We start from the raw sequence: 12343 nt of genomic DNA on the forward strand, positions 1-12343 counted from the left end.
GTATGTTCCTCGTTTGTAATTTGAGGATGAATGTAAATAAAACTCATCTTTTGTCAACACTCACTGTATTTGAGCACTCGTAGAATAAATGGTGTTTCATACAGAACTCCAGGGATTCTGAATTACATAACGCTTTATGCCAAAATGGTTCTATATAAGGACAAATGTCTTAAATGATTGCATAATACTTTCATGTTTATTTACTTTCATAGGTTATTTAAAAATATATATATACACGAAAAATTCTCGTGATAAAGAATGTTTATGGGCTGTTTAATTCATAAAATATAAAGTTAATCAATTAAAATTAGTTAAAACTAAATGGATAAAATGATCACATGATGATCAACCCTGAAAGGTTGTGAAGCGCCTGATGAAACTGGTGCTCTTCGCGTGTCGCTCAAAAATGACAGATTTTTTATTTTTTCAATGAAATTATTGTACTATATTTTAGTTCGATAATGTTTTAATGTTTTTTTATGAAATATTTTTGGGTACTACATTATATTTACGCTGTATTTATAATCCATTTATTCACTATTGAGCATAGACCTGAAAATTACATTTTCAAACGCTTCCACTAGAGGAGATTCGTCTCACATTAATTTCCTATGCGCACACAAGCAAGTGCCAAAACCTTTACCAAGTTTCGCACCAATTTGTTGAAGTAAAAAAAATTTTGCGGTCAGAACCCGAAGAGCACCCGAGGGTGAAGAACCGAAGCTTGTAGAAGCTCTTCTTCTGAGATCGCAGGTATTGCGGTTTTCAAAGCCCTTCCATATGTACTGTAACAACGAGACACGCTTTCCAGAAAACACTGTGTGTGCAGTTTGGTTTCACCTTGTGGGTTTATCTTCATAGACAATCAGCCACACACACACACACACACACACACACACACACACACACACACACACACACAAACACACACACATTCTTTAAAGTGTCGTCTCATCAATAGTATTTGCACTCATCAATCTCTGCTGTGCTGATGTGTGTGTGTGTGTGTGTGTGTGTGTGTGTGTGTGTGTGTGTGTGTGTGTGTGTGTGTGTGTGTGTGTGTGTGTGTGTGTGTGTGTGTGAGCAGATAACCAGGTGAGTAATTAGGAGACACACAAGTGCACAACCCTGCAGTGATCGACACTAACACACATCACTGATAAACACACGAGTGAATATAACACAGCGCACGTTAATGAATAACCCCGGCGGTGCATAAACATCAGGATCTGAACGCACTGCAGTGAATCAAACGCACTGCAGCACACACACACACACACACACACACACAGGCTGTGTGTTTAATGTTGTGCATTTCGTCAGACCGAACACAGATTGATGAGAAAGAAATGTATATCAGCCGCAGCGCTGAGTAATAACTACAGCACTCGTATGGTCTGCGCTCGCTCGGCGTCTCCGGGAGTCACAACAGCATTTACAAAATGGTAGTGTGTGTGTGTGTGTGTGTGTGTGTGTGTGTGTGTGTGTGTGTGTGTGTGTGTGTGTGTGTGTGTGTGTGTGTGTGTGTGTGTGTGTGTGTGTATGAGTGGTGAATATTACATTATTCACGTAATAATGAAAACTAGCGAAATGCAAATCCGATGTAAAACTCTTCAACACACACTGACGCCTCCAGAATCACACAACCGTCCGAGACAAAAAGCCTCCATTAATGGAAAGACCCTAATGAGCGTTCCTCTCGTGTCATGACCTCATGATGACCTTTGACCTCTGGGGTCAGGGGTCAGGGGTCGGGCGTCGAGACGGGCCTTGAAGATTCCGTTTGAACATTTTTCTGGGAGTATTGAGAGGTTCCTCTGAGCGGATCTGGCTCCTGACGGAAAACAGAGTTAAAGCAAGTCTTCCTCCACACTGAGGCGGAGTGAGACGTCGGAAAACTGGGACAAAGACATGAGGGGAATAATAAAGTCTCTGAAAGCTTCTGTCTGACTGACACTACTCTGATTTCCTCTCAAAGGAGGAGATGATTCACATCGCAGGAGGAAATAACAGATTATTACAGATAAACACATCTAGATTAATCACACATTAATGCATGAAACACAAGAATGTTTCACATTAAAGGACAAGTTCGGTATTTTACACATAAAGCCCTGTTTACAGATCGTTTCTGATGAAATAGAACGGTTAAGATTAAACTTTTGACAGATGCTGCTGTCGCGAGAATTTTAGGTTTATTTCGCTTCCCACCCCCCCTCAAGAATGGTAGTCTATGTGCACTGGAACAATCCTTCCTAAAACGCATTAAACTTTAATTTAAAAAGAGATGAAACTCACCGAGTGGTCAGGGGTGTTCACTGATATGCTCATACAAAAATCGCTGCAAAAGATGCTTTCCAACAGGTGTTTTACCATTCGTTGTAAAACTGTGGATCTATTTTTCCAAACGTCTCACACCCGTAGATTCTTCCATTGAGAGCTTGAATAATAGACACTCCAGCCCAGTTGGTGGCGATAATGCACATTTGCCAATTGCAAGCAAACCACTGGCATTTCACTGAATACACAGAAGAAGCAGAAGAAGAAGCGGCGGAGTAATACCGTACCTCACACAGCCCATCCAATACAAGTCAATGGAGTTGGACAAAAACTATGATAAAACCTGTTGGAAAGCATCTTTTGCAGCGATTTTTGTATGAGCATATCAGTGAACACCCCTGACCACTCGGTGAGTTTCATCTCTTTTTAAATGAAAGTTTAATGCGTTTTAGGAAGGATTGTTCCAGTGCACATAGACTACCATTCTTGAGGGGGGGTGGGAAGCGAAATAAACCTAAAATTCTCGCGACAGCAGCATCTGTCAAAAGTTTAATCTTAACCGTTCTATTTCATCAGAAACGATCTGTAAACAGGGCTTTATGTGTAAAATACCGAACTTGTCCTTTAAATGCAGCTTATGCTTAATCAACAGCCTTTGAGATGAGATACGTGTATGTGTATCAGTGCATTTACAATGTCATTTCTGAACATCTAAAATAGTCTCTTGATGATGCTAAACATATTATTGTAAGGTTACATTTCCAGGACTATTCCAGGCACTTGTAATCAATGGTTAAGGGTGTGTGTGTGTGTGTGTGTGTGTGTGTGTGCGCGAGTGTTCATGTGTGTGTGTGCTTGTGTGTGTATGTTTGTTTGTGCGTGCGTACGAGTGTTTGTGTGTCCGTGTGTGTGTGTGTGTGTGTGTGTGTGTGTGTGTGTGTGTGTGTGAGCCCTATCTTGCACCCAGCACAATTGACTTTGTACACCGACGCATGTAAACTAGGGAATGCACTTGCGCTCCCGGGGGCGGTTCAGGGAAAAGAGGAGGCGTGTTCCGGCGCAAACGTTCCCTGGTGCTATTTTGCAGTTTCAGAAAACAATTCCGCCACTGACCAGGAGAAACTAAAGTCAGTGGCGCGTTCAGATGCTATTTTAAGGGCGCATGCTTGGCCATAATGTAGCGTGAGCACAACACACACACACTTTGCTTCTCTCATCTACACACAGAAGCAGCAGTTCTCATTTTTAGAAAACCATACATTATTACAAGGAAAAATATTCCACACGAGGGAAATCATTGTAGTGAAAAAATAGGCATAAATCTAGCTTACACATTAACCCAAATTATCATACGCCTGTTTAACCGAAGCTAATCTGGGTGTGTTTCTCCATCCCCAATGTCACTTCTCTGTGTTTTACGGCCCTGATGAGAACGTCGCTCTCCTCGGCTGTGAACCGCTCCTGGCAAATCCGCCGTTATAATAGCAATCCGCCATGGAACAAGCGCGCCTGCTCTTAAAGGGAATGTGAGACGACGCTCTGATTGGTTTATTTCACGTTACGCCCAAACCACACCTATGAGTAATGAAGCGACTTCAGACCAACACATTTTAGATTAGCGTCGGAGAGTCATTTATCCCGCCGGTATAATAGCAACAGCGCCCGAGACCCGCCCACAGAGTTACTTGCGTTTCGCGTTTGATACTTGCGTTTCAGATCGTCAAAATAGGGTCCTGTGTCTGTATGTGTTTGCGTGTGTGTGTGTGTGTGTGTGTGTGTGTGTGTGTGTGTGTGTTTAAGTTTATCATTGACTTTTACTCATTTTCAAAATCCATTGCATTTCCAGCTTTTCCACCACCATGAAACTATACTTACAAAAAAGTGTGTATTGTCAAGTTCCACTGAAAGTATTTGAGGTTTTGAGTTTTTATAATCTGACGGATGGGGAAATGAATCTCCTCTGTAATCAGATTCTGTGCCATAAAGCTTAAGCTCTATATTTAACCCAGAATATTCCTTTTAGAGGAAAGAGAAACCATAAGAATAATTTCCACTCTGCCCTGCGAAGAACACAATCAATACACTCCCATGAAGCTAATGCAGTCATAAATCCATGAAGACAGAGAGAGAGAGAGAGAGAGAGAGAGAGAGAGAGAGAGAGAGAGAGAGAGAGAGAGAGAGAGAGAGAGAGAGAGAGAGAGAGAGAGAGAGAGAGACCTGCAGTACCTGTAGAGATGTGGAAATCTCTTCCGCTCGCTCCTCTGCTCGAGTCCTCATGACTAATGCAGTCATAACAAAGCAGTGCTGTTCCACACACACACACACACACACACACACACACACACACACACACACACACACACACACACACACACAGGACAAAAAAGGAAACACCTTTCAAGAACTCAAGCACAAGCATCTATCCAGCGGATATTCTTTTCTTATTATATTTCATTTGTCAAAGAAACCCAATAACTCTGTTGAACAGCCATACTTATATACACCTGAGTTAGTCATGAGTCCCAAACCTGCAGCACACACACACACACACACACACACACACACACACACACGCATGCACGTACACACTTACACACAGGCATGCATGCACACACACACAAACACACACACACGCACACACACACACACACACACACACACACACTCTCTCTCTCTCTCTCTCTCTCTCTCTCTCACACACACACACACACACACACACACACACACACACACACACGCATGCACGTACACACTTACACACAGGCATGCATGCACACACACACACACACACACACACGCACACACACACACACACACACACACACACACACACACACTCTCTCTCTCTCTCTCTCTCTCTCTCTCTCTCTCTCTCTCTCTCTCACACACACACACACACACACACACACACACACTCACACCCTTGCAAGCACACACTTTAATAAACAGGCATGCATGCACAAACACTAACACACATGGATTCACATACACACACACACACACACACACACAGACTCTCTCTCTCACACACACACACACACACACACGCATATCCGCAGACACACACATTCATTCAGAGAGAGAGAGAGAGAGAGAGAGAGAGAGGACAGAGCCGTAAGCAGTAAATCTCCCAGCGTTCACATGAACAGGTGGAAACGGAAACTCATGTTAAAATGAGCCTTTTTACACATTCAGCTTAATTTGGAAACAAAATGTGTGAGCGACTGAGCATCGCGTTGGAAAGGTCACGCATGACGTAGGTGGAAGAACCGACCCAGTGTTTATAAGGAGTAGGAGACCGTTCAAAGTTATTGTTCAATGACATATTTACAGTATATGTATTTGTGTCAGTTTATTGTTTAAAATGGTCCTTACGCGTGCATATCCTGGGTGTTTAACGATGACACGCGCGGCCTTGATGACGTTAATGTGTGGCGCATCTCAGAGTTGGTACCATTTGAGCAATTTGTGGTTAAAAAGTATATAATTCAAAAAATTTTTTAAATGTCCGCTGGTTTGTCTAGATGAGACTCTTATTCCTCGGCTGGATCGTGTCGAGACTTTGAAGCTGCACTGAAACTCACATCTGGACCTTCGACCCGTTGGACCCCATTGAAGTCACTATATGGAGGAACATCCTGGAATGTTTTCCTCAAAAACCTTCATTTCTTTTCCACTGAAGAAAGAAAGACATGAACATCTTGGATGACATGAAGGAGAGTACATTATCAGGAATATTTTATCTGAAAGTGAACTAATCCTTTAACTATACTAGCCCTGACCTTTACCAACAGCTTCTATGATTTATTGTTTTTCAATCAGAGCTGACAAAAATGAACAAACTAAATACAACCAATAAATAGCAACTAATTGTAACCCCACGTAATGAGTCCACGGCAACACCAGACGTTCAGCACGCAGAACTTCCACAAACACTGCAACAATCATAATATCACGTCACACTCAGCAGAGATTTCTTTAAAAACATAATTCAACATAATTTCATTTTTTTCCAGCCTCTGGCGTTTACATGCGTGTGAATATAAAGTGCAGTGTGATGCCGCTCGCAGCATTTTACTAAATATTTCACTACAAAATGCCACATGTGAGTCATGACGAAAGTCAAATGAATCATCTATACGAACTGATTCACTAAAATGAATCTGACTTTCAAACACTACAAAATTGTAAAACAAATAAAATAAAATAAACTCTAAAAATAAAGGTTCTTTATTGGCATTGAAGGTTCCATTAAGAACCTTTAACATCCATTGAATCTTTCTATTGCGCACGATTTTAACACATTTTTCAAACGAAGAACAGGGACTTAATTTGTTACAATGTTCCATTTTCTTCTTGGTTCAGTTCGCTTTCATAAGGCAACATTTCAAAGCGTACCACAATGTGTTCATGCAAGTCACATGTGAGTAAAACTGTCCTCTTATTGGTCAGAGTTTCCTCGGCATCATCCATCAAGAGATGATTGACAAGTTCGCTTCACGACTGCAAGCATATTGAGGCTTTATCTGTAGCTGTCGTCACACATGCAAACACATTTCCAGTTATGAATTATGATACCGCTTGGTTCATTGGTTCGAATTGCTTTTTGAATCAATGAAATAAAAATAAAAACATTTCAACAGAACCGTAGTTGAGTTTGTTTTCAACCGGGCCGAGACCACCTCGTTCAGGTTCTTCAAAGGCATTGCTGTGAAAACCCCTTCCAGAACCCTTATCTTTAAGAGTGTAGTGGGAAAGCTACAGTGTTTTGCCCACAGACAAATAGTCAAGTTAGTAGCATCACTTTTAGTTAGTGACTCCCCGACATCCAGCAGAACGAGGCACAAGACTAGAAAGCGGCTGCATATATGAAGAAAAAAAAACATAAAAATATTCTAACAAAAGGTTTCTCAGCTGTTTTTGGTAGTATTAGGTGTCCTTAAAAACATGCTAAAAGTTTACCAAAGTTTGACCACTAGAAAGGTGTAATTTTCAAGATGGCCCTTAAAATATCCTAACTCCTTCATTATTTGACCTAGCCAAGTAATCTTGGTGTGTAACCCCATGTTTTCTGGGTCTATGAATCCATTGGACTTGTCTAAATTGCCCTGACATGATTACATACTTATGGAATACATGATTTTGTGAGATTACTGTAAGGTTTTATCTTTGTTTGGGGTGAACCAGAGATGTAAACGATTTAGCCTATGTCATGTAAACTACTCAGTTCTCTGATCTAGAAAAGATCAAGGAAAAGCTTAGCATTTACACACCATTCTGTCCAGACCCATCTCTGAGAAACATTGTAGCTGGTGTTGTTGCCAAAGAGGAGGTGAATGTGCATGAGTTTGAGACTGCTGGCAATGAGATCATTGAAAAGATGATTGGAAAACCCATTTTTGGAATATCCTTCAAACGGAAAGACCGGGCAAAAACCCTTCCAGATGACTCCACCATCAAAGTTGCCCAAGACTGAACCATTGATCCTGCTTTGCTGTTCCAATGGTTCCTGATCATGTCGAAAACTGAACAGTTTTCACTGGAAGATGTAATGAGCGATGAGCTCTGCTCCCTGTTCGAAGGCAAGGAAATCTTCCGTAAAGCCAACAAGTCCCAACAAGCGCAGGCAGTCACTGAGCTCTCAAGCAAGAAATCTAACAAAACTGTCCTGGATTCAATCCCACCAACTGAGCATGATGTCCGGTGGCTCCCTGGTTCACCGCTTGGCATGGGAAAAGGGTGACAGTCATATGCAGGTAAAGCAACAGTCGCGAAGCGAACTGTTATAGCGAAGGTCCTTCCATCAAAGACAATACGCATCAGAGACGTGGTGAAAACACTCACCCCATCATAAACTTCAACACAGAGACTGAGTTTGTGGGAAGAAAGGATGATTTCCTTTCCAGATCTTGCAACAAACAAGGACTTATCAATCGTATGACGGGGAGCTGGAGAAGAAGGGCATCAGGTGATGCAGACGTGGACATTGTCAAAGCTGCAGTCAAGGCCTCAGAACATCAGCCCACAACCTTGATAGGGGAGGATACAGACTCACTCATTCTTCTCCTCTACTATGCTGGGACGAACAACAGAGGCCTCTATTTTCGTTCAGACAAGTCCAAAGCTACTAAAGTGTACAACATCAGTGAGATGAAACAAGTCCTGGGTAGAGACTTGTGTTCGCAGTTGCTGTTTATTCACGCCTTCACAGGATGTGACACAACATTTTTAGTGTTGGCAAACAGACAGCATTCCAGAAACATGTGAATGATAAATCATCCAGTCCTGTGCAAATGTTTTTCTGCTCCCACATCAAGCAAGGAATGCCATAGAGGACCATGGGACCAAGGCAATGGCAGTGTTGTTTGGCGGAGAGAGTACCGATTCACTTGTTTCTTTGCGCTAAAACCTTTTTAGCAAGAAAATCGTTACCGCCAAATCATTTGTTACCCCGGAACGTCTGCCTCCAACTGAGTCCTCAACCAAATACCACTGCCAAAGAGTTTACTTCCAGATCATGGTGTGGATTGGAAAGGAAGGTGGCATGAACACAGTGGATTGGGGATGGAAACTGGTGGACAACCGGTTCCTGCCAGTTATGACCAGTAAGACTGCTGAAAGCCTCCTGCAGATGATCCGCTGTAACTGCACAACTGTCTGCCGAACACAACGCTGCAGTTGCAGGGCAGATGGACTACCACGCATGCCTGTTTGTGGACCATGTCAAGTTGGGAATTGTGAGAATCACTATAATTAACCTCTATGGGAGAAAGAGTGTGACGACTAATGGTAAATCTAGTGAAGGTCACAGTGCAAAAAGTAAGAGGAAGAGTAAGAGGAAACAACTGAAGAAAATAGAAAAAGATATGTATAAATTAGAAAAGTATTAAAGAAAAGCATTTAGTATGTATATAAACAGTAGAGAGTTGGCGCTTGCAACGCCAAGGTCATGGGTTCGATTCCCAGGGAAAGCAAGAACTGATAAGACTGTAAATGTGTGCCTTGAAATGCAATGTAAGTCGCTTTGGATAAAATCATCTGCCAAATGTTATATGTATATATATATATATATATATAATGGTCATTTTAAGGACCTGACGGCCACCATTTTGAAAATGGGGCCTTTCTTGGAGTCAAACTTTGGTAAACTTTTAGTATGTTTTTAAGTAAATCTGATACTACTGTAAACCACTGTGAAACCTTTTGTTAGAATTTTTTTTGGGTCAAGCCATATTTGCAGCTGACTATAGATATATTTGAGAAAGTGATTGTTCAGTGTTTTGAATCACTTAAAGGAAGGAACCACTTTTTGGAAATCCCACACACAGTCACACACACACATACAGAACAAATGAAACGTGCCGAACCTGCGAAGGCTTTGGATATGCGCTCTTTCTTCCACTCCCAGGGCTGGTCGTACTCCTCGGGCGGCCTGTCGTCGTCCTGCGGTAACCGGCTCTCCCGGGAACACCGGTGAGCCTCGGGATCTCCTCCGTTCTCCTCGTACGGGGTGTCGTAGAGAGGCAGAACCGGACCGTCTTTAGGAGCTCGACCACCACGGATTTCTGAAGAGAGAAGTCGAGTGTGTTAAAGTCATCATCAAATCAAATGATAATCCTTGTTTTTTTATGGAATATTGCAGTGTTTATTGTAAATGATTTATCGGTGCACATCATTATTGTGTTAATAATCTTGAATCAGAATAACAGCAGCATCTCTTCTCTTCTCTGATGACGAGGGCGGGGCAACCTGTCACTCACATGAGATCAGCCAATAGCAAACCACAACCATCCAACCAGCCAATCAATTCCCCACAGACACAATCAAGCCCCGCCCACATTTGCTCTTGTTCCTGAAGCGTTTCACTCGAATAAACGACACAATAGAGAAGAGAAGATGAGAGCAACTTCCCTTTGAGTACCAATTATTGACATTTTCAGTCAAATAACAGCATTTCTTTTTCCAAAGTTTCCTGTCATTCAGCTGCAAGGTGCCGAGTTTTTTATTTTTATGTCAAGTGCTTAAAAGCTTCAGTTAAATGAACCAAAACAAGCTCAAAACACCTAAACATGCAATGTTTAACAGTGAGACCAAAGAAAAGACAATAGAGATCAGCTGAGATCCGCATGACTTTATCCACAACACTGGGAAAAACGATCTGGAATAATACAAGCTGGAAAAATGACATGCTCGTGTTTCAGAAGAATGTGATTCGTTTTAAGGCTGCAGCTTACGATGATTTTGATAAATTGAATAACACAGTATGTTGATAATGTCTGGATTAAAACATTTTTTTTAAAATAAAAGTCATTCCATTTTGCCTGCAAAAAGGGTTAAAATAAAAACATCATATTCAAAAACTTGCCAATATAAGACAGAAAACCAAAAGCACAGACTATCTGATTCTGCATAACACAGATCTGCATATAGTAGGCTAATTACATGTATACCTCATTACAACAGTCCCTTTACATTCACTGCTCGCATAAAAACACCACAACTTGTGTAACATACATTTAACATTCAACAAAATGGGTATTTAACACAGCAAAGTCAGAATTATCACACTCCTAATCATGTTCTAATTCATACACAGTGCAAGGATGTGATTAATCAATAATCAAATTCATTGTCAATTAATTTCACCATTGACTTTATTGATAAGTTGTGCACAGCATTTAGATGTGATTCATTTAACAAAATTGTTGGCGATTATTTACATTCCCGACTGTAACAATTAGTTGCACAGGACAATAGAGACACCAGAATAAACATTTTCATGATTCTGAAGCTGAAAACAAACTTATTGTAGATGAATATGCTTGATCTCTGTCACTGACTAGATATATTTAAAATAATATAGACCACTTTTACTGTAACATCAGACATTTGTCATTATCAGGACCAACAGATATTCCCCCATTGCATTATTATACATTATATTCAACATTATATATAGTAGTTTAATGTAGTACTGACACTAAAACTCTGAAAACTTGAAATTCGTCTCACACAGTAATTTTTATTTTGGACGAACTATACACAATACATGTTGTTGCATTTTTGTATTGCGATATATTGTCTTAATGAACACTGGTCAACGTCCAGACTCAAATTCTGCTCTTTCAACGTAGAATGCTGAACGTCCTTGACCTCCAGGGGTCACTGAAACTGGACCACAAAACACAGAAATCACTCCAGCATTCACCGTTGATCAACAGATAGACGTTTCTCAACGCCTCTCTCTCTTCTTCTCTGGTGGCATGAAGCTGTTAGCAGCCGCTCCTAATGGCATGGTATAATGCAGAGACGCCCAAGGAATGAAATATTACACCACAACTCTGCATAATTGCCTCTCTGCTCAAGAGGAAAAATTAGAAAAGTGTGGAGACTACAGAGAGAGAGAGAGAGAGAGAGAGAGAGAGAGAGAGAGAGAGAGAGAGAGAGAGAGAGAGAGAGAGAGAGAGAGAGAGAGAGAGAGAGATTCTCCTTACATTATCCTCTTAAGTAATGACAACTCAATTTAGGCGACCACATTTCCGTCCGAAACAACTCCTCTCAGTTTCCGCTGAAATAGCTTTGGAGGGCGAAATCATTGATTGAAACAATGACGTTTAATTAGTGCTTCTCCGATTGCACGTTTTGTCTGTGTCAGTGTCTATTTCTTGCAGACAACATTGATAAACTACAACAGGTAAACATGTCAGCGGTGTGAACACTAGTGCTGGTGGACCATTTCGATTTCTTGTTTTCAATCGATACTAATATAGATTCTTAAATCTCAAGATCAATCTTTTAGTCTATGCTGATTTCTGCTTCACTAAACATTATTTGAAGCTCCTGCCATCCATTAACTGCAATAAGCTTTGTTACTTTTGAAATGAAACAAAGTCTCAGTGTTCAAATCTCAGTTTTATCATGAAATTCACACAATAAATGTGGTTTTGTGTCTTTAATGTGTGCAACAGTTCGCTGTAGAACCGATCATCGCTTCCGCTTTTCTACTAGTTATTAGGGGTGTGACGAGACACTTATCTCACAAGACGAGACAAGACACGAGATT

At 41.1% G+C, this 12343-nt stretch overlaps 1 protein-coding gene across 3 annotated transcripts in view; it reads right to left on the bottom strand.

The window, feature by feature from the left end:
* The window catches only part of shf (Src homology 2 domain containing F), a 155981-nt gene that overhangs the window by 46283 nt on the left and 97355 nt on the right, over window positions 1-12343 (bottom strand). For 2 of the 3 annotated variants that reach the window (XM_079873379.1, XM_079873377.1), the window contains exon 3: window positions 9648-9845. In XM_079873379.1, the coding sequence (XP_079729505.1) occupies window positions 9648-9845 (198 nt within the window). Of the gene's footprint in view, window positions 1-4506; window positions 4585-9647; window positions 9846-12343 lie in introns of all 3 variants that reach the window. The other variant, XM_079873378.1, reaches the window with a different exon arrangement.

The sequence above is a fragment of the Squalius cephalus genome, assembly GCF_949319135.1.
Source record: "Squalius cephalus genome assembly, chromosome: 6".
Taxonomy (NCBI): domain Eukaryota; kingdom Metazoa; phylum Chordata; class Actinopteri; order Cypriniformes; family Leuciscidae; genus Squalius; species Squalius cephalus.